Here is a 26839-nt window from a genome sequence, read left to right on the forward strand (position 1 = left end):
TCTCACTGTTGTGGCCTCTCCCGTCGCGGAGCACAGGCTCTGGACGTACAGGCTCAGCAGCCATGGCTCACAGGCCTAGTTGCTCCGCGGCATGTGGGATCCTCCCGGACCGGGGCACGAACCCGTGTCCCCTGCATCAGCAGGCGGACTCTCAACCACTGCGCCACCAGGGAAGCCCCTTTCTTTTTTTTGAATTTTACTTAATTTATTTTTTTATACAGCAGGTTCTTATCAGTTATCCATTTTATACATACGTCAATCCCAATCTCCCAATTCATCACACCACCACCACCATCGCCCCCGCCACTTTCCCCCCTTGGTGTCCATACGTTTGTTTTCTATATCTGTGTCTCAAATTCTGCCCTGCAAACTGGTTCATCTGTACCATTTTTCTAGGTTCCACATATATATGTTAATACAGGATATTTGTTTTTTTTCTTTCTGACTTACTTCACTCTGTATTACAGTCTCTAGATCCATCCACGTCTCTACAAATGACCCAATTTTGTTCCTTTTTATGGCTGAGTAATATTCTGTTGTATATATGTACCACATCTTCTTTATCCATTTGTCTGTCCATGGGCATTTAGGTTACTTCCATGACCTGGCTATTGTAAATAGTGCTGCAGTGAACATTGGGGTACATATGTCTTTAAAAGGACACAAAAGACCTTTTGCCACTGGACTCTGAGAGAAACCTGCTGCCTTGTTCCTTCACTTTTGGATCCAGATGCTAATGCTACTGTGTTAGTCAGGGTTCCCCAGAGAAAGAGATCCAATAGGAGATAGATGGATAGATGGATGGATGGATGGATGGATGGATGGATGGATAGATAGAAACATACATACATACATACGTAGATACATAGAGTTATTATAAGGAATTGGCTCATACAACAATAGAGACTAAGAAGTCCCAGGATCTGCAGTTGGTAAGCTGGAGACCCAGATGAGCTGAAGGTATTGTTCCAGTCTGAGTCCAAGTCTGAAGGTAGGAAAAGACCAGTGTTCTAGCTTGAAGACAGGCAAAGAGAGTGTATTTTCCCTTTCTCAGCCTTTTTGTTCTATTCAGGCCTTCAACAGATTGGATGAGACCCCCACACTGGGGAGGGCAATCTGCTTTACTTAGTCTCCTGACTTAAATATTGATCTCATCCAGAAACACCCTCACAGACAAACCTAGAAAAATGTTTATCCAAAAAACTGGGCACCCCATGGCCCATCCAAGTTGACACACCAAAATTAACATCACAGCTTCCTTGAAGACTTTGGACATTGACTTTTCCTAAGACTCATGGTTGATGCTCTTTTTGCTCTTGCCTGCTTTGTTCTGGCTGATCATCTGCGCTTGCCTGGCCACATTTTTTTTCCAGATTAGCATCTTTGAGACCATTCATCATATCTGGCACCACTAACTGTCTGAATCATACACAACTGAAAAGAAAGCCCTAAGACCTTATTGTTGCCTCACATTTTCAAGTTAAAACAGAAACTCTCTAGCCTTAAAGTTTTAATTCTAAATATTTAATTAAGGAACTTTAGTGTCTTAAAGTTAAATTATGAAATTGGTAGGGTAAGAATTCCATTTTTTAATATTTTATTGAAGTATAGTTAATTTACAATGTTGTGTTAATTTCTGCTGTACAGCAAAGTGATTCAGTTATACATACATATATATATTCTTTTTCATATTCTTTTCCATTATGGTTTATCACAGGATATTGAATATAATAGTTCCCTGTGCTATATAGTAGGACCTTGTTTATCCATCCTATATATACTAGTTTGCATCTGCTAATCCCAAACTCACGATCAAAAATTCAATTTTTAATGCATGTGTATGAGTATTATTTAACTTGTGTAGCCTGATTTCATTATTTAAATTGTATAGCTTAATTTTTATTATTTAACTTGTGTACCTTTGTGAGAAATCATGTTTTTCAGCACTGTGAGCGTTCTCACAGAGTACATGTGATTATACCATGTTGTGAAAGGTCTTAGCTCATAACTGACTCCTCACACGTAAAGACATACTATAAAATGGCTGGAGGTGGGAACAGTAGGAGAAGAGACAGGCTATTCTAAGGAGCTTGGACTTCTATAGACCGAGGTAGCCCCAGGAGATAAGGAAATGGAGACTCAGGTCTCTTGATCAATTTTCTCCAGATTACAAATTGATCAGGCAAGAACACAGGTGTGCAAACTCTTAATCCAGTACTCCTTCTGATTAACATTCTTCAACAATAACATCCAGTTCAAATGTTCCATTCCAGCTTCCATAGTTCTTCAAACCTAGTCACTCCAGCCAGAAAGACATCCAACTTCTTCAATACTCAGCGGACCTCTCTGCTCTTTGTCTGACCTTGTTACCTCTCCCTGCCTCTTTCTCTTTTCATCTAATCAAGCCTTAACTATTCCTCAAGTTCCAGTGACTCCAGCCCTATTCTGCTACCTTCCTTCTCTTTCCCTTACAGGTCTATAAGTATTTTAGCCTATAACTTTCCTATAATCTGTGCATATCTTATTTCCCCCAAGGACATGATCTTATACTCTTTTTTTTAACTTCTTACTGTGTTGGATAACTATTAGGGGATGAATGAATTAAGTTTAGGAGTAAGACAAAGTGTGGGAAAGAGTACAGAATTTGGCTGAAGACAAGATTGAAAATGATTCCAAACTGAAAGTAAAGCACAAGCAAAGGCAAAGCAGTGGAAGCCCTGGGCTTAAATGAAGTGGCAAGATCACCCTTGGGATGAATAAGAAAACTTAGTAGGTAAAGAGGGAAGGAAAACTAATGGAAGACCCATAAGGCAAAAGTTACATATTTCATATTGTACTGCCATGGGTTCTTGAATAAGTTTTCCATAAATATTCCCAGAGAAAAGTCCAGGGGAGATGAATTAACATTATAAATCTGGAGAACAGAGGAGGGGGAAAGAATGCTGGGCTTGGAGTCAGCAGAGCTGGGTTTGAGTCTGGCACTGCCTCTTTCTCACTTACAACAAAAGGTAACTCAACCTCTCTGATGCTTTATAGATGTTTTCTCATCTATAAAATGGATATAATAATACTTATTTTAGGAGTTTCTTGAGAAAACAAATAGAGTAATGTATATAAAAGTGATTAGTTAGCACAATATCTGGCATGTGCTTTGAGAACCAGTTTTCCTGTTACTGTTCTTCTGGGCACATTGTGAGCCCACAGAAAAATAAAGGTTCAAGTACTAGAGGTAGAGGGCCTCGAAAGATCATTCTAGTCCATCCCTCACATTGTAAACATAAAGAAAAGGTATTTAGAGAAATTGTGTGATTTGAGAACAGGTTCCTTATCTATTCCTCACTGTGCGTCCCCAGTGCTGGACGTAGTGTCAGACACAGGGTGGCAGCTCCATAAGTGCCGAATGAATGAAAGAATGTTCCTGAGTCACACCGTGACTCTGTGGCTCTCCACCGCAGAGCCAAGGATAGAGACTATTTCTCCCGTTGTGACTCACAACTCCAGGGATGGAAACAGTTGTTTTTCACAACACTTCTAAATTCCTCCCCTTTATCTCAGCCCTAGTCTATTACCCTAACACTAGCCTCTCCAATAATGGCTTCCCCAAAACAAGCGAAAAACTTTTTCTGTCTTGCTTTCTCAGAAACATGCTCATGAGAAGATTCCTGAACAAGGGGAAAAAATGAGAGCAGTAATCAGCCACAGCTGAGTGGTTCCTTGCAATGCAGCCAAAAACTGGGTGCTATCAACCAATAAGATTGTATACAGAAAAGGGGGGTCAGGGAGACCTCTGAGAAAAGCTTTTTAGTTTTGTCCTGGCATGAAACACTTAGTTCTCTACACAGTTTATTTTAGAATATCCAGAGAGTTGCTTGGCTAATATTTCATGACTCAAGTATTCCTGTCAGAATCCTTTAGGGTAACCAACTATTAGTTGTTCTTTCTCTTCACTGAAAGAATGGTGATATAAGCCTGAAATTAGAGATTCATCTCTAGGAGGAAAAAGCAAAATATTTTACCACGTTCAAATTCCGGGTTTCACCACATCTGGTATCTGTGCATTTTCTGTATAGTATTCTTACAAAACTTGGGATCTAATATCTTGTTGTTTAGTTTTGAGGTGATTTGGGCTTCAATTTGGGCACCAACTGGAGCCCTGCCACTCTGCTATTTTCTGGTTTAAGTTCCCAATGATTTAGGAACTTGGGGAAGTTGGCCACACCAGTGGTGTTCCAGTCTGAAGTCCCAGCAGACTGCTATTGCTGCTATTGGGGGCAGAGAATCCTTGGTGATCACAGGGAAATTCTCTCCATCTGCCTCGTGTGTCTCAACCCATCAGCACAACAGGACACAGCTGTCTGTGTGGGAAATGCGCTATCAGTGAACCATACAAAATGAAGACGAGAGTGCTGTGCATCAAGGTCTAGCTCAGATCCCTCCTAGCCACTCCAAAGTGGTAAAAAGAAGGAAGAGACTTACCTCAGTGAGGATAGCATCTTACCAAGCTCCCAGTTTCCACTTCTTAACAACAGTGTCTTTGAATCAGTTAGCTCAACAGCACAGAAAAGAGGTATATATAGGGCCAGACCCTCTATGACAGCTAGAAATATCCATCTTAGGTAGACATGGCCCACACTGTGTTCCTGTACCATTTCCAGCTGTTTCTCTCATTCTAACCAGCACTGCAGCCAGTGACTAACGTGTAATGTGATGACTTTAGTCATATCCATATATCCTTCATGACTTCTTGGTGACCTCAGAGAAGCGTGGCTTAGCAAGTAGAATGAATTGTTGGAAAGACAAAGATTTCTCCCAAAGCATTATGGAATATTGTGTTTTATTGCATTCAAATGTGCCACAAGCTTCAGTAGGAACACTTCCCAGGATCTGTGTTAACAGGGCTTGACAGGCTTTCAAATATTGTGTCCTCTGTGGTGACAGGAAGAGAGGTCTAATTGTTATCTCTGCCAATCTCTCTCTTTGGATGATGCTGTACTTTCCAGTCTATATATTCTTCATGGCCACCCCCTCTATGTTCACTAATGCACTTCTCCCAGGTAGCCCTGGAAGAAGCTTCAGATAGAGCTGTCTCTTTGTCTTACATCTCAGAGCACCAACGACCAGAGCCCTCACTTTGCATTTTGCATCTTCTGCCTTATATGCACATGTCTAATATCTATGCACATGTCTAATATCTATGCACATGTCTAATATCTATGCACATGTCTAATATCCCTGCCAAGGAACATGAACAGCATCTTATCCATCATATCCTTTACAGTACAGCACCATGCTTAGCGCAAAGTATGATACAACAACCGCTTGTTCATAGACCAAGTAGTTGTCAAATAAGTTGTTTGTAGAATGTAAATTTGTAGTTCCAAAGTGTGTGTGGGGGTGGAGCATAGTCAATACAGTCATTTGTTAAAGATTGCCATATATATCTAAAAACACTGAACAGCCAAACAAGAAAAAAAGTTTCATTTTCCAATGTGAGTAAGGAACTAGAACACAAGATTAGTAAAGCCTGCGGATGCCAGGAAGGCAAGCATGCGTGCCAACTCAGCATGTACTCACCGCACAATGACTCAGAGCTGCGATCTGCAGAAGCAGGCTGACCCTTCCTAAACTTTACCATTCTTGTCTAGAGTATACTATGTTGTTCTCTTCCTCACCCACTGGCCAAATTACTTATAGCTTCCCCTGTATTATAACGGAGCTTTATCTCCTTCTTTTTTTTAAGATTTTTTTTTATGTGGACCATTTTTAAAGTCTTTATTGAATTTGTTACAATATTGCTTCTGTTTTTTATGTTTCCGTTTTTTTGGCTGCGAGGCATGTGGGATCTTAGCTCCCCGACCAGGGATCAAATCCTCACCCCCTACACTGGAAGGTGAAGTATTAACCACCAGACCACCAGGGAAGTCCCTTTTTTAACCAAGAGAATCACAACTATGATACGTTATTTTTACAACACAGTGATCCATAGAGCTACTTGGTTTGTCTAGATTTATTGAGCTAGATGGTGGCTTTACAGCTGCAATCCTAACTACGGGCTTCACTCAGGTCCAAAGACCTAAGTAGAGTTTTATGAGCAGTTCATGAAATTCTGTGTGTAAGTCATTTCCTATGATAGGGAGCAGAGGAGAAGCTAAAATAAGTATGGTTTTTCAGAAAGCATTAAAATTTTTTTCAAACCTTTTCTCCAGAGGGGTGAATATGATTAGTCCCCTGAGACTCATCATTTTGTCATCTGATTCTTCAAGATCTAAAAATTGTTTCCAGATGTTTTATTTTTTTGCTACTTAATGTAATAAACATCCTTATACATTTTGGCTACAAAGAGATTGCATTAATCTATGGATGCTAAACGATAGGTGTTTGTTATATTTCTTTATATTTTATTTTCAGTATGGCTAGTATAAAGTTATATTCAAAGTAATAATAACAACCATTTAAATTTCCATGAGTCCTGTCTACAAGAAACGTTAAAAGATGTTAATAAATTCTTCTATTTTTTTTTCCCAATGCGGGTTGAAGTGCGATTCAAAAAGGACACAAAACATTCCTTTAACAGGGAAACTCAAGCACAAGAACTGACCCAGAAAAGCAGAAATTGCACTGTGACTTTTCTGATTCATGGCTGCTTTTCCACTAGAACCCCTCCTTACTGATGACACTTAAGACCACATAACATTTTTTTCAAATACGAAATGCAGCAATAATTTTTTACCATACACAGTATATAGCACTTTATAGTTTTACAGATGATAGTCTAGTGGTTAAGAGCCTGGTCTTCAGAATTAGGTGGATCAAGGTTCTAATCTTGACCCAGACATTTTCTATGTGACCTTAGGCAAGTTACTTACTCTGTCTTAGCATCATTTTCAGTGGTGTGTGGAGCCAGCTTATACTAGCTTGCAAGAGCAGATTGTTAAAATTTTAGGAACTATGGAAGCCAGTTGTTAAACACAGCTAGTTAAAAGATTAAATCATATAAACTTAAAATTAAATAAACAATATTAACAAGTGTAGTGAATACCCAAACTCATGACCTTCTAATTATTTTACCACGTTACCATTATCTATGCTCTTGAAGATATGTATGTTTATTATATCTGTATGGTGACAGTGTTACATAAGGCACATTTCTTCCTATCTCTCTGTTCAGTGACCTCTTGTTGTTAGCTTGAAATAGGCCATGGTGAGAGTTTTTACACCATGGAGGTCAACAACCACTGTAACTCAGGGATTTGCGTGTTCCTATCCAGTTGTTAGATATTTACCAACAGACCAGTGTTCAGTTTCCACATCTCAAAAATGGGAATAGTGATACTGACCTCATGTAGTTATTTATAAATATTAAATGAGATAATAAATGTAAAACACTTTCTTCAACACCTAGCTCATAGCCAATACCCAACAAATGGTAACAGTTATTATTACCATCCATTAAAATATAGAATAAGGGAAAATGTAATCAAATAAATATTAAATGAATTATAATTTGGCTGTTACCAAGTTATTTTGGTACATAACCTGTTTATTCACAACTGGTTTAGCTGGTCACATAACTTTTATTGTTCCATTTACCTCCTGCTGATAAACTACCAAATCTGTACCTCCACTCCCAGCTCTGCTCCAAGGACCAGACTTCCACTTTCAATTAGTTCTTGTCATTGACAACCAGGTATATCACAGGAACCTCAAATTCAGCTTTTCCAAAATACCATTCATTATTCTTTTCCCCCAGTCTTACTCCTTCTTTAGTTATCTTGGTTAGTCATCATACAGAAACACAAAATCCTAAAGCTGAAAAAGATCTCAGAGATCATCTAGCTAACCTAGCCATTCTACAGAAGAGAGAACTGAAGCAGAAAAAGCAAGTAAATGTCCAGGGTTGCACAAGTGCTTAGTGGCATAGCAAGGACTAGATCCTGAGTCTCTTAACTTCAGTTTGGGGCTCCTTTCACCATCCCATTGCCTTCTGCTGTATGAGAGAGAGAGTGAGAGAGGTTGCTCTGCTTATGCAGTCTCTGTTCCATTTGGCTAATGCATTCATCCCCGGATGTGCCTCCGTGGCTTTCTCCCACCTCCACCACAAACCCCAGAGGTGAATAAGTAAGACCTTCCATGATCTTTGCCTCTCTGAAAGGGGAGGTTGGAATTTATGTAGCCTAGAGAGAACTAAAATGACCTTAGAATCTTCCAGTTTGCAGTTTACACAGTGTACCTTTAAGATTCATGGTTCCCAGAGAGATTTAATAGTACAGGAATTACTGATAAACCATTATTACTATATTGAGTATTCCAATCATTTGAACATCTCTGGGATGCTGTCCCTTTTCATTTCTGTTGACTTGTGTAGTAACTGAAAAATAATTGATGAAAACATACTTTCACTTTAGTATTTTGTAGTTTCCTAGGCTCTTTTCTCCCTGTAAATCGAAAGAAATGTCAGACCCAACTCTTACCAAGAAAAGATCATCAGACCTTGCTGTAGCAAGTTGCCAACTTCTCAGATACCTAACAAGCCTCCTGAGCTTCCACCTGAAGAACCTGGCTAGCCATACCCTGAAACTGGCTGCAGTTTCATTCATTCATTCATGAAACATTGATCAAAGTCCTACTATGTGCCAGGTATTTATTATGCACTGAGGATACAGATACAGATAAATAAGGCACCATCCTGACCATCAAGAAGCTCACAGTGGGGCGGAGAGCAGACAAATAAGCAGACCATCAAATACACAGAGAATGCTTAGTGGAAGTGGAATAAAGGGATCTTAACCCAACCTGGGTTAGGGGAAATGAGGGGTCAGCAAGGGGTTCCTAGAGAACGCTGTGATTGAGCAGAGCCTCAAAGGGTATGTGAAAGTTAACCTGGTGAATGGGAGAAAGGGAAAGTATGAGGGTGTTTAGTCAGAGGGCAAAAAGTAAGCCTAATGGAAGTACTTAGGCTGGAAATGAAGAGCACGGGAACGGAGAGGCAGAAACTGTTGTAAGCTCTCTTGCTCTCTGGTTTAACTTAAATCTTAAATCTGAACATGTAAATCTGTACCTTGGCCCAAACTCCCCACTCTTCATCTGGCTCCTTTTCCCACTCCATGTTCAGAGTTACTGGTTTCTGGCCACTTGGGTTTCAACCAGAGATTGGCTTCAGCCTAGCCTTCCTTCCCAGCATAGCTGTGATTATTCCCTGCCTAGCTATAACCCACTGCTAAACACAATTGGAGATACATGAATCTGTAGGAAAAGTGGCTACCCAAAGGCAATATCAACATGAGAACCCTTGGAGTTACACACAAACAGAGCAGAGGGTAAAGGAAAAGCATAACCAGGAATCACTGCCCTCCTAATTGGCACTTTCTCATGTACATGTAAGATAGACTTATCCTTTCCATTAAAACTCTTAATCCTACCCGTATTTTCTTCTTTGAGATTTTGAAAGAAACAAGATCATATGTTAGAGAGCTCTGATATGAACATGGAACTAATATGGATCTCTTTGGAGCATTTTAGCTGATGCATTTTTATCCACTTAAAGGAGAAAGACTTAAAGGAGGTGAGAAAGCCATACAGGTAGCTGCAGAAAGAGTGTTCCCGGCAAGGAAAACAGCCAGTGCAAAAAACCCGAAGGCAAGAGCTTGTGTGTTGAAAGAACATCAAGGAAGCCAGTGTGGCTGGAGCAGAGTTGGTAAGACGAAGAGTAGTAGGAAGTAATGTTAGAGAGACAGTTAGGGAAGGAGGCAGATTATATGGAATCCTGAAGGTCCTTCCAAGGCTTTTGTTTTATTGAGTAAATAGGAAGAGTTGCCAGGTATTTGAACTGAGGCAGAACATTGACTTGGGTTTTCAAAAGACCATTCTAGATGCTGCTGTGTTGAGAGGAAACTTAGAGGTTGAAGTGAAAGCACAGAGACCAGTTAGGTAGCTATCACAATAATCCAGGCAAGAGATGATGGTGACCTGAACTTGGGTAGTAACTGTGAAAATGGTGAGGAGTGGTCAGATCCTGGAGAGATTCTGAAGTAATAGTCAACTGGACTTCCTGACAGAGTGCATGTGGAGTGTGAGAGAAAAAGTCAAGAATATTGTATTAGTTGGCTAGGTCTGCTATAACTAAGTACCACAAACTGGTGGCTTAAACAGCAGAAATTTGTTGTCCAACAGTTCTGGAGGCCAAAAGGTCCAAGATCACAGTGTTAGCGGGGTTGGTGGAAGGGTATGGCTCAGGCCTCTCTCATTCGTTTGTAGATGGCTATCTTCATGTTTACATGGCGCTTTCCATGTAAATGCATGTGTCGGTGTCCAAATTTCCCCTTTTTGTAAGGACATCAGTCACATTGCATTAGGGCCCACCCTAATGATCTCATCTTAACTAATTACATCTGTAATGACTTTATTTCCAAACAAGGTCACATTCTAAGATACCAGGGGTTAGGAATTCAACATACTAATTTGGAGCAGATACAATTCAGTCTGTAACAGATGACTCCAAGACTTTTGGCCTAAGCAGCTGTAAACATGGAGCTGTAATTAACTGAGATAGGAAAGGCCAAAGGTGGAGCAAGGAGTTACATTTTCGAGCAGGGATTTTTTTTTTTTTTTAAGATTTAAGAGTCTAGGGACTTCGCTCATGGTCCAGTGGTAAAGAATCCGCCTTGCAATTCAGGGGACGCAGGTTTGATCCCTGATCAGGGAAGTTAGATCCCACGTGCCGCGGGGCAACTAAGCCCGCATGCCACAACTGCTGAGCTTGTGTGCCTCAACTAGAGCCCTCGTGCTGCAACTAAGACCCGATGCAGCCAAAAATAAATAAAATAAATGAATACATTTTTTAAAAGATATGAGTCTAAAATTCGAGAGAGCACTCTGGGTTGAAGATCTATATTATCTATCATATATATGTGTCTGTGTATGTATACATAATATGTGTATATGTATATATATGTACATGCATATATACATATATTACTTCTCTCTATATATAACATATATAAGTACTCCTGTATACATATATACTCCTATAAACACATATACATGCACATGTATATATACATATATAAACATACTCCTATGTGCATACATTACATATATATGTATGTGTATATACGTATGTGAGCATATATTTGTGTGTATATTATGCATATACATATGTAATGATTTTATATATACATTATATATATTTTACATATATACATATATGAGTGTTGTTGGGTTTTTTTGGCATAATTTTAGATTTATAGAAAATTTGCAAAGATAATACAGAGATTTCCCACATACCCCTTACCCAGCTTCTCCTGATGCTAACATCTAAAATAACCATGGTACATTTGTCAAAACTAAAAAATTAACATTGTTACAGTGCTATTAACTAAACTACAAATTCTATTCCTGTTTCACCAGTTTTTCTATAATGTCTTTTTTCCTGTTCTAGGATCTAGTCCAGGATACCATATTACATTTAAAAATTTCTAATTGACATGTGTTGAATTTTTGACATCAGATGGTACAAAACTAGATACAGTCCAGGATTTATATATGATATAAAGCAAGGATTAGCATTCTCTGAGGCCTGTATATTAAAGATTTCTATGATTATGGGGGCTGGTTGGCTGCAGCATATTTCCTTCCCTTCTGCTTTTAAGTCACTGTCCATTGCCATACTCTGTAGCCCCAGTAAAAGAACAGGAAATAAAACCATATATCCTACTTTTGAGATGCTAGTGACCTCTGGTCTGAAGACATGCATGGCACAGACCAGTGTCCTCTAAAGAAAGAGGGAAAGTCAAATTGACCACAAGCCAGAGCTGACAGATCACGTGAGAATGAGGGGTTTGTCTGGATATTCACTACTCAGTCTTCTGCTCTCATTGGAACTGCACATCTTGGCTTTGTAGAACCCGTGGCAACAGTTTTCAGCTAGGGAGCTTCTGTAATTCTCACTACCCACTTTCAATAGGGCACAGCCATGTTGTCATAAAAGGACCCGAGACACCCACATGAACAGATTCGTTGGTATTGTAGAGTGTCTCTGGGGGAGCACCTCAGACAGGAAGTGGAAAGTCAGACCTTACATTCTGGTCAGGAACCTGTCCTCTGAGCCTTCTCCCAGTGATGGCTGTGTTCCTGATGCTGAGTGCTGCAGCAGAGGTTGCTGGAAGCAGGTGGCTAATTCTGTATGGGTTTCCGGGCTTGTCTGAAGGAGGGGTCCCTGAGGACAGGAGGCTGATGGCTCATCTCTCACCACGGTTTGTCTAGTCAGGGATTCAGTTCCCTGGCTCCAGCTCTGGCGATAGTATACTGAAATTCCACACCTTCGCCTTACTCTTTTCTGCTAACTCTGCTCATAGCAGTTCACACACTTCCTTTGACTGGCTAGGAAGGCAGAGAAGAAGGAAGCCACTGCCGAAAAAGGTCAACCTGAGCCATACAGAGAACAGAAAATGAGTATAGATAAAGGAAAATTGTTCTGCTGCTGGAAGGCAGTTGAGGATGATGACATTGTTATTGGACTATCTTTATTGTACCTAGATGCTGTTAATACCTTTTTCACACTGTTGTTGATGGTAATTGTTGGTCTTTCATCTCTATTTTGCTGTGATAGATCTTTTTTTTTTTTTTTTGCGGTACGCGGGCCTCTCACTGCTGTGGCCTCTTCCGTTGCGGAGCACAGGCTCCAGATGCGCAGGCCCAGCGGCCATGGCTCACGGGCCCAGCCGTTCCACTGCATGTGGGATCTTCCCGGACCGGGGCACGAACCCGCGTCCTCTGCATCGGCAGGCGGACTCTCAACCACTGCGCCACCAGGGAAGCCCTGTGATAGCTCTTTATTGGAGTTCTTTTTCTTGATTTAATGTAAGAACGCCTTTGAGTTTCCACTCCAACATTTTTTTTCTTTTGTACGCAGAGGAGTTTCTTCCTATTTCTTCTTTATTAGAACCTGTCTTCCCAAAGGCTCCTGCTTACTGATCCAGTGGTCTTCCCTTTCTCTGTAGATGTCTTGTGGCAAGAAGGGAAGGCCTCCGGAGCGGTGTACAGTAGTGAGAAGGAGCTCACTGAACGAACTCCTTGTGAAGGTGAGTGAGTGCCCAGTACGTGGAGTGTGTGGCCCTGCCACTTTAGATTACCACATTTTTTTCTCCTTATTTTTGTAATTAAAAAAAATTACTTAATGAAAGTTTATTGTTAAAATAAAACTAAAGAGGTTTAGAAAGTGTCTCTTTACCCAGACATAGGCGAATATGTGTAATATTGTCAAAGACATCTTCAATCTGTAAAAAAGTAAAAGGTTACTTATGTTTCCAGGCTTCATAGACGCCCTGTGTAGAAGGCAGATTTAGGGAAGGTAGTCCATCATTTGAGATTTTTAATGACAAGGTATATTTTGTTGGATCAGAAGAGACAAAGGATGGAAACTGGATCATAATTTCCTGTACTACCTGAGTCTCAAATCACATGACCTGAGAATGAGCAGTGGTCTCAATTATAATCCAAATAATTCTCATTTTTTGTTGACTTTAAAATTGCCTTTAGCTTTTTCCATTTCTAATCAAATTTATTTTTTAAACCCCACTTCGTCATATAAAATTGGCATTGGACTGCTGGTCTCTAAGTTGTGTTTTTTTTGTTTTTTTTAAATTTTATTTATTTATTTATTTATGGCTGTGTTGGGTCTTCGTTTCTGTGCGAGGGCTTTCTCTAGTTGCGGCAAGTGGGGGCCACTCCTCATCGCGGTGCGCGGGCCTCTCACTATCGCGGCCTCTCTTGTTGCAGAGCACAGGCTCCAGACGCGCAGGCTCAGTAATTGTGGCTCATGGGGCTAGTTGCCCCGCGGCATGTGGGATCTTCCCAGACCAGGGCTCGAACCCACGTCCCCTGCACCTGCAGGCAGATTCTCAACCACTGCGCCACCAGGGAAGCCCAGGCCTTTGTGTTTGATTATTGTAACTATGAAACTGCCCATACCTTACTAAATATTATAGGTTTTGCTCAGCTCTATCTTGACATAATACCCGACCTTACTTCTATGCTTAAGAATCTTTCAACCATTCCTGTTATTTTCCCACATGAACACTAACTCCTGCCTTTTCTCTTTACAGAGTACACCTTGCTCCTATGTTGTTTTCCTTTCCCTCCTGTTCTTAATCATGAATTCCTATTCATGTCTCAAGGTTCCACTCAACAGATAACCTCCAGATCACTCAGGATGTTCATTATTCCCTCTTTAAGGCTCCTTACCCTCATGTACATATGTACATCTGGTATCGCACTTAAAATAGTTGTTCCAGACACTCTACTAAGTGGTTCACATGCATTATCTTATTTACTTATGGCTAGAACCCCATCAGGTAGGTATTATGATTATCCCCTTTAGCATATGTGGAAACTGAGCCTTAGAGAGGTTATTTGACCTAAGAATACACAGCTAGAAGTGATAGGTAAAGCTAAGATTTCAAACTGGGTCTGTTTGGTGTTTTAGTCTGTGCTCTTAACCACATTTATACTTCCTCTCTTACCACATTGTAAAATAATTTTTATGCCTGTCTGTCTCCTCCACTGTATTTTGATCTTCTTTAGATTAGGGAACATGTCTTACCATTTTTCCAGTTTCTATTGTTGTGTCTGATACCTAGAACCTTTTGTTTGTTGTGTGATTCTTTTTTTTATATCAGTGTTTGTTGTTGTAGGTGATATTTAAAGCCATGATCTAGGTGACATCACCAAGTGCGTGATGAGAAGAAAAGTAGACCCAAAACTGAATCTTGGGGCTCTCTATGATTAAGAGATTAAGGGGTTCGAGAGAAGAGGTGACTGAGACACCTTTAGAAACATTGTCAGAAATAAGAGAAAGAGCCAGAACTATAGCACAATATCATTTATGAGGATTAAAATCCACACACGGAACCACAATATAAGAATGCAAGAATACATTGATATATATATATATTAATATATTCCTTTTTGTTGCTAGAGAAAGACTTTTATGTTTTGCTCATTTTTTAAATTGAAGTATAGTTGAATTACAATATTGTGTTAGTTTCAGGTATACAGCATAGTGACTCAGTTTTTTTGCAGATTATATTCCATTATAGGTTATTATAAGATATTGAGTATAATTCCCTGTGCTATACAGTAAATCCTTGTTGCTTATCTATTTTATGTATAGTAGTTTGTATCTGTTAATCCCATACTCCTAATTTGTCCCTCCCCCTCCCTTCCCCTTATGTAACTATAAATTTGTTTTCTATGTCTGTGACCCTGTTTCTCTTTTGTATATACATTCGTTCGTATTATTTTTTAGATTCATACCATATGTCATATCATATAGATTTGTCTTTCGCTGTCTGACTTATTTCACTAAGCATAATATTCTCTAGGTCCATCCACATTGCTGCAAATGACAATATTTCCTTTTTTATGGCTGAGTAATATTCCTTTGTGTATGTGTGTATATATATGTGTGTGTGTGATATATATGTGTGTAAATATATATATACACACAACAGATGATTGGCTTAAGAAAATGTGATATATATATATATCTCATCTGTTGATGGGTACTTGGGTTGCTTCTGTGTCTTGACTATTAAATAGTGCTGCTATGATCATTGGGGTACAAGTATCTTTTCAAATGAAAGTTTTAAGAATATATTTGTATATGGAACCACATAAAACAAATTAGAGGGTTTGCTTGTGTAGAGAAAGGGGAACATGAGTGGGAAATGTAGATAAAAGGGAATAAATAAAACAAGAGATCAGCCTTGCCTGGAATGATGATGAAAGTGTGCCATGAATTGAGGAGTGTGATTAAATCTGGTACCTGAGTTCCAAAATAAGTAAAATAAAATAAATCTAGTATGAAATAAAATAGAAATCCCTGGTTATGTTTCTTCCCTTGAGTACTTTTCCTCTCCTGAAAAATACCGCAGAGAACACACAATATTTTTAAACCTCTCTTCTTATTTTCTTTTAGTGAAAGTAGTCACCAGTGATGGATTCTAAATGTTTGATTAAAATAGTTGAAAAGAGGGAAGTTTAATGAAGCCTGCTTGCTATGGAAGTGACTATAAGATGACTTAAATACTTATTGCTAATTTCTGAGAAGGGAAGAGTACGCATCAGCATAGAAGCCCACTCTAGGTTTGAATGTTGTTCTCCTACCTCTCCTGTACTGCACTTTAACAATAGTGTTGCTATGAAAATAAATTATGTGGGTAAATACAGGGAGTAAGTATGTAGAGCCACAGCATTAGCTTTCCTGCAGAAATCACATCCTCATGAGTTTTCTAAATCATAATCATTAGGATTGACACAGCCAATTTAGGAAACTAACGATGATATCAACAAAAGCCAAACATACACATACTTCACACCCAGCCCATTTGATTCCTATGTGTATACTCAACAGAAACACATTCTGTGTTCACCAAAGGACATGTATATAGCACTTTGTGCACTTTTCTGTATATTATACTTACCCTCAAAAAAGTCATTAGGGAATGCCTTTGCTCAGTATGTCCCAGCTGTCGGTGCCAGCAAAACAGGAAGCAGATTTAATCCGGTTTCTTGAGTGTTAAGGATTGCTTTGTGGTCAGTCACAGGCATGCTCAAAGCAACAAATTCAGGTACATGGTAGAATACAAGCATGTGAAGAGCTATGAGAAACCTTCACAACTTCCTCTCTTGGGCCTTAGTTTTTTCCTTGAGAAAGGCTTTCCATCAAAGTATTCAATACCCCAACTAAAAGCTAAATAGGAATCACATCCTCAACAGTTGTAGCAGTCAGCTTCCTTGAGTCGCAATGACCCAGCATAAACTAGCGTAGGTAAAAAGGGAATTAGTGGTATCTCTAACTGAAAGTCCAGCTAAGCAAAAATATACGATCTCTCCTTCTCAAACACAGCATCTCTCCCTCTTGAAGGTCAGCCTCTTTGTGAGGATTTTATTCTTTCCCATTGCAGACAAATTTCCTCCATGTTCCTGAGCAAGAGAACCACAAACCAGCCTAGACTTACACATTCCAGGCCCTGCAACCTCAGAAAAAACTGAATTTATTTTTCCCAATGTTGAGCACCTAAAAGAGTTTTGAATAGTTCTGCTAAGGTCATGCTCTTCCTGGAAAAATCATAGCCACTGCACATGGAATTTAGGAATGTCTAGGCCTGGGCCAAATGATAGCGGCCATTGGAAAATACTAATAGTAATCTAATAATAATAGCTAATGGTGGCTAAGCATTTACTATATAAAGCCATCATTCTAAGACTCTTATATGTATCAAATAATTTCATTCACACAACACACTTAGGAAGTTACTAGTATTTTCCCCATCTCATAGATAAGGAAAGTGAGGTATACAGAAAGCTTAGGTAACCTACCCCAGTCCCATACCTAGCAAATAGCAAACTCAAGATTAAAATGCAGGTGCCCCAGAACCAATGCTTCCAATTACTGTGGTTGTGTTGCTTTCAAGGTGCCACAACTGACAGCTCCCCAGAACCACAAGGGAAGGGAGAGGAGTGGTTCCTTGAAGCAGAGTATGAGATGCAAAGGAAAACTACCAACATCTCATACAGTGGTTCATTAGTTTCACTTATTTAACTAAACATTAATCCAAAAATTCAACAAATATCTGACAAATGTCTACCATGAGTTAGGTCACACATCATTCCTTAGAGCATAGAAAAAGATGGATTCATTCACTGTCGCCAAATGTCTCCCAGATTATAGATGACAAAGGAGCACAGGAAAGAGTACCTTCTTTACGTGATAAAACCATTTTGTCTCCAGAGTCTTTCCAAATTGTATTTAAACATGGTTTTTAAAAAATTATTTTATGGCATAAGGTTAGATTTTATAACTTTGAGTAAGTAGCAAATATAAAAGCAAACAAATTAAATTTGTTCAACTGATTCAGCCAGAATCATTTTGTTAAATGAATGTAGATTTTTTTTTCTTCTGAAACTACTATAATGAAAATGTTGCACTCAGGCTCTGAAGAAATTTTTTTAGAGAAATATACTAATAGGTTTTCTTTTTTTATCACCAACTGTGTCAGGCACTTAACTTACATTATCTCCAATATTCCCCAGTTTGAAAGAGATTTTTTAATTAATTTGAAAAATATTTTAACAGTGGCGGCCTGTTGGGATAAGAATGCTGTCATTCAACAGATGTTTATTAAGTGCCTGTGTATGGTTTAACTTTGCCTGGTAATCAAAGAAATACAAATTGAAAATATAAAATATCATATTCAATGTCAAATTGGCAAAATTTTTTATATATAATATATTTATGAAGAGAACAAACTATTTTACATTTATGGTAAGTGTAAACTGACAATCTTTGTAGGGTATGGATGGCCTTAAAAATAACTATATCCTCTGACCATTTCACTTCTAAAAATTTGTACCAAAAAATTGCATAGACATATGTAAAGATATGGCTACAATAATTTTCCTCACAGATTATTTATGATAGCAAAAAAAATGGTAGGCCAAAAAAAAGAACTGTAGGCCAATAATGAATTGTTAAATACATATTGGTATTTTGATACAATGAAATACTATATAGCTATTAAAAGTAAGTTACAGGAAAAATATTTAATGGAATAAAGACATATTCACTTTATAAAACATTAAATGAAAGATATGTGTACTATATAATCCATTTCAGTTTAAAAAATTCTAGACAGGCATAGAATAAAGACCCTGAAATTCTAGTAGTGTTTATTATTTCTGGTGATGAATTTTCAGGTAATTTAAATTTTTTTCTCCTGTTTTTTTTTAAATTTATTTATTTATTTTTGGCTGTGTTGGGTCTTTGTTGCGCACAGGCTTTCTCTAGTTGGGGCGAGCAGGGGCCACTCTTCGTTGTGGTGCACAGGCTTCTCATTGCAGTGGCTTCTCTTGTTGCAGAGCATGGGCTCTAGGCATGCAGGCTTCAGTAGTTGTAGCACGTGGGCTCAGTAGTTGTGGCTCGCGGGCTCTAGAGCACAGGCTCAGTAGTTGTGGTGCACGGGCTTAGTTGCTCTGCGGCATGTGGGATCTTCCCAGACAAGGGCTCGAACCCGTGTCCCCTGCAATGGCAGGTGGATTCTTAACCACTGCACCACCAGGGAAGTCCCTTTTTCTCCTTTTTTTCTTGTATTTTTCTGCATTTAGCATGTAATAAGAAAAAAAGCAGGTTTTCTAAAAGTGAAAAAAGAAAACTCAAAGTGGCAAGTATATGGGTAGAAATTTGCAGAGGATAGTGAGAGAGCTCACTGGAGCAGCCCTATCCCAGTTCAGGCCACGTGTGAGCAGAGGCTTTTTCGAGGAGGAGAAACTGGGCAGAGGTATCACCTCAACCCCATCAAAGATGATGACATGCAGGGGAACGTGCAAGTGCTGGTACTCATTAGGAAATCGGTCATATTACTTAGTGCACCCTACAGTGTTTATCCAATCCCATAAGAATGCAGAATATTTCTAAAACATATGTAATTGATTTTCACTTTTCTTTGTAGTTCTCCATCATCCACTTATTTATTTTTTCTAACAAATATGGATTCAAATTCTTTCACAATACTGTATACATCTTTCCTTTTTTGGGCAGCTGTGACTGCATTAAGATTTAGCCCTTGACATAATTCACTTATGTTAATCCAGAGCTTCCAAAAGACAGAGATGCTATTTGACTCATCATGGTGCCCAGTATGCAGTAGGCACTCAATAAACACCAGTGTAAAGCATTTCGTTGTAAGCTTCTATTCTCAAGTTTTTGTTTTATTAGGGCCTTTTTCCTTGATCAGATATACTAACACATGACTTCATAGTGCAAAATTCCAAACATAAGAAGAAAATACATTTTACTTTCCAAGGGAAGAACCTGAAAAACCTGTGAATAGTCAACTTTCCTTCTTTGAAACCATTTTATACTGTCATATCAATGCAAGTAGGTCTGGAAGGGTGAAACTATCCTCATACCCAGAGCTAGGGAGGTAGATGGAGCCTCCTCAAAAGACTTAATAAGTCCCTCAGAAGCAGTGACATCCAAGATTCACTGATTCTCTGAAGTTACAGCAGCAGCCATTATTATCTGTCGTTCATAATGAGCCCATTTCTTATAAAGTTTCAAATGGTACAATTTCCAGTGCCTGACACCTAGGGTTAAATCTCTCGAGTAATTAAATTATTAAATGAACAAATGCAAATGGAAGACGGATGAACAAAAAAAACAACATTATTTTGCATAATGATGTGAAATACTAATGTCACTGTGGTTTGAGACTTACAAATTAAGGGTCAGTTAGGAAAAGAAATCTATTCTTTAGAAATACGTTCAGACCAAACTCAAATACCTACTGAGGCAGGCAGGCAATGCAGTGAAGTGGTAGCAGTTCCAGAGTAAGTGCATGTGTGGACGTTACTGAGTGGAGGAGAGGGTGGCATACTGAGGAGAGGGCGCCATCTCAAGGGGGTGAGGCTGACTCAGCTCCAGCCTTTTGTTGCCATGTGGGAAAGCAGGCCCAATTTTGCTAGTTCTTCTGGTTTTTTAAGAGAAGCTTGAAGTCTAGATTTTTATTTGAAAACTCCAAAATTCCAAATGTTGGCTCAAAATTTAAAGACAGACTGTGTCTATATGTTTTGAATATATATCTAGCCAGAGGGTCATCAATTTGAAACCTCTCATTTTGACTTTAGTGTGTCTGAAAATATTTAACCTTTGGACATGTGTATGAGTGTCTGTGTGTCTGTGCATGTGTTGTGTGTTTTTGCTACAATAATTACCTGGTGGAAACTGAGAAGAACAAGGAGGTAAGTCACACTGTGCAGAGGGTTTGGAAGCACTGAGGTAAGCTAGGCACGACTGTATGTAAAATAGGTAACTAATAAGGACCTACTGTATAGTACAGGGAACTCTACTCAGTACTCTGTAATGGCCTATATGAGAAAAGGATCTAAAAAAGAGCAGATATATCTATATGTATAACTGATTCACTTTGCTGGACAGCAGAAACGAACACAACATTGTAAATCAACTAAACTCCAATAAAAATTAATTTAAAAAAACGTACTGGAGCATGTATCTTTAGGGGAGAGATTGATCAGTTAGATGTGTCAAGCACATTGAGTTACTTCTGAATTTGCAGGTATTCTTCCTTTGTGATTAGGCCTCTGTGTTTGCTAAGTGACATCCATATGGAAGTTAGGCTCCCATCCTCCCACAGAGACTGGGAGATACTGATGCTCTCTCTCTTGATGATTACATATTAAAGGCTGGCTCCCAGGTCTTTGAGGAAGACATTCCTGGGTTGTAAAACTGGCAAGAAGCTTTTTAAGGGCTTTACATCTCAACGGGAGCAGAGAAAGAATGTACAACCACAAGTTTTCTAAAGTAAACGCTCTAAGAAAAGGGAGGTCAGGGGTCCAGAGTCCAGAAGAAGCCTGTCTGAAGTTTTGTCCATCTGGAGGGAACATTAAGGCCCTCTTGGCCACAGAGTGATGGTAGATGTTGATGCTTAGCAAGCTATATCACAGTAAATTGGATGTTAAACAAATGCAACTTCTAGCCATTTCAGCCCTAGCTTAACGTCCCCCCCTCCTTTCCCTTACATCCTCTCCACTGTGTGGTGTACCAGGAAACCATGATATGCCAGTAGTAGTGCTATGTAAGATTTCTGTCCATTCAAGAACTTGGAGGAGAAATCTGTTCTGTCCCTGTATTCCTTCCAGGGAATCTACCTGCTTATAACTGTACCAGTACCATGTGCTTTCACCAGCCGTGCAGCCCTGGGAGCCTTGGTCTTTTCATGTCTAAATGGGCATGATAAATACATACTGCACAGCATTTATATGAGCAGTAAATTTGATCTGTATGACAGTCAACATGGTGCCTGGCGTATAGTAACAGTTCTCATTTGTGTTATTAGTCTCATAGAACGATGAACATTCTATGACACAAATATCAATAAAATACACAGAGAGGTGAAAGAAAAGTTAAAAGAATCATGACTGAAATCAAACAAAACAGAGCAGAAGAAACTATCAAGGAGGTAGTAACTGCTTCCAAAGTGCCATGCCCTACCCTCCACAATTCCACACTGTTTTCTGCCCAGTTTTCCTTAGTCTTGTTCCTTCAAACTTAAATATTTCCCCATATAGACCTCAGATTGTCATGTTATTTAGCCCAAGGATATAATGCAGTTTTAAAAATCATAATCTTTGGGCTTCCCTGGTGGCGTGGTTAAGAATCTGCCTGCCAGTGCAGGGGACACGGGTTTGATCCCTGGCCCGGGAAGATCCCACATGCCACAGAGCAACTAAGCCCGTGTGCCACAACTACTGAGCCTGCACTCTAGAGCCCGCGTGCCACAACTACTGAAGCCTGTGCGCCACAACTACTGAAGCCCGTGCGCCTAGAGCCCGTGCTCTGCAACAAGAGAAGCCACTGCAGTGAGAAGCCCGCGCGCCACAACGAAGAGTAGCCCCCGCTCACCGCAACTAGAGAAAGCCTGCGCACAACAACGAAGACCCAGCACAGCCAAAAATAAAAACAAATAAAAAATAAATAAATAAAATCTTTATTTAATAATCTTTGTGTATTTCCTTTCATGCATTTATCACTTGTAGCATCTTACCCAATACTATTTACTCTCTGAGGGCCCACGTGAGAGCAAACTGACTCTTCAGGAAGTTCTTTGCAAATTCTCCCAACAAAATGTTTTTCTTTGTTTGTATCTTGGTATCAATTCTAAAAAGTTTTCAAGATTTGGACTCTGGTATTATAACTGTGCTCAGAGTATCCACACAGACGTGTTCTGCTTCATCATCCAATGAACTCTGCCTGTTAGTGGATGTGGCACTCCAGTGGAAGGAAGCCAAGAGCCTATAGTAGCGATCCTGGGGAAAATTTAAGCAGCTGTGGCCATGTAATTTAAAACCTCCAAAAAGTGTGCTGCGGTCTCTGCACAGCGTTAGTATAACATGAGGGCTGGATATAGCCCGTTCTCATTCTCTGGAGGACTTCTTCGCCTGCTGCAGGAAAGAGAAGGCTGAAAGACAAACCTGGGTGCAGCCGGAAAGGTCCAGATAGATGAGCTTGTGGCATCCATTCCCCAAATTCAGGTACTGTAAACCTTTGTCTGTAAACTTTCTGCAATAAGCCAAACTAAGATTCTGTAAACTGTGGAAGTACCTGAAAAGACAGGGCGAGAGAAGAGAGGAAGGAAAGTGATTATACTTTCGTTGTTCTCTCACATCTTTGTTAAGCCACTATGACAAAGAGAAGTAAAACTGTAAATTAATCTTTTCTCCTTACAGATATTCAAGAGTTGAACTTTACTGTTAATACTCTTCCTGTTAAGTAAAGGAGATTGCAGTAGCATATCAGATAATGCATAATCACATTTCAAATGAAAATAATTAAAGATTTGTCTAGATTTTTAAGAAAGCTGATTGGGATAAAGCTTTGGGGGTGGGGGAGGTTTGTGCATTCCTATTGTTTGGAAGTTAGTGTTTGAAAGCAGTTTCAGAGTTTGTGTTATTGTTGCATTTAGGTTTTATCTTTGGAGCACCAAAATAACATGTAAAATGTCTAGGAGGACAAACCCTTTGTAAACATTTAAGTGGCGATTAACTGTTACATGAGAGTTAGGATTTGGGGCAGAAAGGAGGCAAAGTTGAACATAACAGGCTTTTAAAATGGACATGGTAAGCAAATGGCTTGAAAAAAATAGATTTTTTTGTAACAGTGCATGATTTTGTATGTAACAGTTTCATTATTATGGATAAAGAAAGACATTGATATATAGAGCTTAAAAATGGGTTAAGAACAGTCTGCAAATGAGTGGGCAACATATGAGAGGAATAAAAACTACAGTCAGAGGCTATCAATCTCACTGGAGTTGAAACAGATTAACTATGGCATTACCACCATGACCAAAATGAGAGCTTCCAGAAAAAAAAGAGGGTCTTCAGGACGAGTCTGTACTACTGTGCAAGGGCTCACGGTTTGAGGACACTCTGGATGATTTTCAAAGCCCTCCTAAGCCTGGCATTTTATAAAAGTGCAAGAATTCCCACTACTGCCTGCTCTTGCAATGGAATTAAAAACGTGCTTTTGGTTTGTGATCTGTAACGGTTTAACAGCAAATTAGAAAGCAAAAAGAATGAAAAGTAGGAAGAAAACTCTCTGTCCCTCAAAAACCCACAAATGACTAATAAAGTTTATCTTCACATAAATGGGAAATTAGATATGCAAGCTTTGACCATTAATCAGATTTATTTCCCAAATCTGAAAAAACACAACTATATGATATGATTCACATTCCATAGCAAATTATTTGACTCAGAACACACATTTCCCTCTGGTAATGGCTGTGTCCATGAGATTCAGGAGAACGGAGAGGGAAGCCTTCTGGATTCCCCAGTGGCTGGGTGGGCAGGGCTCTGAAGGAGAAAGGAGCACTAACATCCCAAAGAACGTCCCTTCTCCTGGGGCCCTTGAGTTAACTAAGAGCATTGCCAAAGCTTTGGAAATGCTCGATCTTCCTCTCCCTGAAGCATACCCTTGTGATTCAGCTGAGTAAGTACAATTTTCTTGGGGGTTGTCATTCCTAACAACCGTTTAGCTCTCTAATTTGGAGAAAGGAATAGTGAGGCAGGCAGCATGACACAATGGAAAATACACAAGGGTTTGGAATCTGATGAAATTGGATTTGAATCCCAGTCCTGACACTTACTGCAACTTCTCCTAACCTCTCAGAGATTGTTTCCGCATCTGTTAAGTGGATATGTTAACATTATCTTTTTTTTTTTTAACCCTCACCAACTGTGGGGCCTCCAGCTTTCCTGAACCTCAGTTTGCTCGTCTGTAACATGGATGTAATCCTATCTGCTCTTTCCTCTTAGAGATGTGACAATTACATAAGCACATAGATGTAATAGTATTATAGTGAGGGTGGTCTTTGATGATAAATATTAGCAGGGATATGGTAGAACCTTTAAATATATATATATTGTTATTGTTGCTACTACTACCTCAAATAATAATTACATATGAATTATTCTTATGAAGTTTGTACTGTCTTCCTTCCGTTGAATGGAATAAGTACTCACCTGACAAGAGTGGTGCATACAACTGATACTAAGAGTTTGGGGGGCCTCATATGCCATCTATACCCTCATTTTGGTCATGGTGGTAATACCATATGTAATCTGTCAACTCTAGCGAGATTGATAGCCTCTGGCGTAGTTTCTGTTCCTCCCATGTGTTGCCCACTCATTTGAAGACTGTTCTTCCTAACCTGTTTCTAAGCTCTGTATATCAGTCAGTCTTTCTTTAGATATAATAATGAAACTGTTACTTATGAAATCATGCATATTCAAATCTGGTCCAAGCCTATTGTTCAATTTCTTTAAGTGCATGTGTCAGTTAACAAATACCAAAAATGAGAATTGAGCGAGGAGTTCTTAATAGATACCTATGGATCTATGGCCCCTTTGTCAGCATAATGTTTTTTTTTTATTGGAGTATAGTTGCTTTATATAATGTTGTATTATCAACATAATGTTTTTGGACAGTAAGGGAAGAGTCTAGACCTTAAGGATGTCAAAGACGTGATAAGACTAAGCTCAGGATGATATGTCTCGCAGCATAAGGCAGAGTATATTGAAGGGAAGAGAGACCAAGAGTGGACCATCAGGATGCTGCACCAAATGAGGTGCTGAGAGTGCCACCTAGATTGTGGCAATGGGAATAAATGGAGAGGGTTTAATTCAGGAAATATTTCAAAGCAAAAACTGTTTTGGAATGGGCATGAGCTGTGGGCAGCCCTCATTTTCAACTTTAGAAAACTGAGCAAGTCCCCAAAGAAGTGAGGAAAAATATTGAAATAAAAAACTGGCAAATCACTGTTGCTAAGAAAGGCAAACAAATTACATTTTTCTCTGGAAAGAAATACTAAAGACACGAGAGACAATGAGAACAGCAACAAATAACACATCTCCGGTTATTTACCGCTTAACAAATGCTTTTGCATACCCAAGCATGTTTGAAACAATAGAAAGCAGAGCAAAAATAGAGAATCATTATGAAATGTATTTTTATTATAGATAAGAAAGTCAATGTACATTTTTTTCATATGGCGAAAAACATCAATATTAATTAGTTTTATCCTAAGTGTTGTCTCAATAGCAAGAACTAGAAGTTAAAATCAAAACAGAATTCTCATTTTGCGTCCTATTTTTCTATCTGTTGCCCACTAAAGGTATAGCTTCATTTGTAAAATAAATGTCCTTAAAAAATTATGCAGAGATGTAGTGTTATTTTAAATTTCCTAGGAGAAAAGTTTATCTCAAACTATGGTTGGAAGAGATGTTTTAAGTTAAAAAAATAATTTGTAATGTGATATATGCTACTCCCAAATCATCTACTTTGAGAGTTCAGATTTTCACATATGGATTTATGGATTTTTTAATATATATTTCTCTCTCTCTTCCCTCTTCACCCCCCCACTCTCTTTCTATCTATAGATACATACACACATACATACATACACACATGCACATATATTCTCTCTCTATATATAAACACACATTCATACATGCGCATATATTCATCACATATATATCTTAATATGAAATGTCTAAAGAAAAGTACTGAGTGATGTTCTGTATTGCAGGACAAAGAATCCTACAGAATTCCTGAAACGGTCAGGGGCCCTCCACAGTGGTGCTTCTGGAGCTGGCTTGTACCAGCCCATGAGAACTAATTGTTAGCATCTCTTCCCAATTCCACATTCAGTGGCATCATGTTGGTAGCTTAAAATTGGCCATGATGGAATTATTTATATCA

General features: G+C 39.0%; 2 protein-coding genes across 4 annotated transcripts in view; one reads left to right on the top strand and one right to left on the bottom strand.

Annotated features, from left to right (window-relative positions):
* FBXL13 (F-box and leucine rich repeat protein 13) overlaps positions 1-26839 on the bottom strand; it is a 183410-nt gene that overhangs the window by 56072 nt on the left and 100499 nt on the right. The window contains 1 exon segment of the mRNA XM_027123825.1: positions 23050-23179. Coding sequence (XP_026979626.1) covers positions 23050-23179 — 130 coding nt within the window.
* The window catches only part of LRRC17 (leucine rich repeat containing 17), a 102057-nt gene that overhangs the window by 46394 nt on the left and 28824 nt on the right, over positions 1-26839 (top strand). Inside the window, exon 2 of one of the 3 annotated variants that reach the window (XM_027123838.1) lies at positions 12999-13079. The gene's annotated coding sequence lies outside the window, so the exon portion shown is untranslated. Of the gene's footprint in view, positions 1-12998; positions 13080-22495; positions 23110-26839 lie in introns of those variants that run through there. The other 2 variants (XM_027123839.1, XM_027123837.1) reach the window with 2 other exon arrangements.

This window comes from Aethalodelphis obliquidens, unplaced genomic scaffold (assembly GCF_003676395.1).
Source record: "Aethalodelphis obliquidens isolate GAN/ISIS:26980383/991018 unplaced genomic scaffold, ASM367639v1 scaffold27, whole genome shotgun sequence".
Taxonomy (NCBI): Eukaryota; Metazoa; Chordata; class Mammalia; order Artiodactyla; family Delphinidae; genus Aethalodelphis; species Aethalodelphis obliquidens.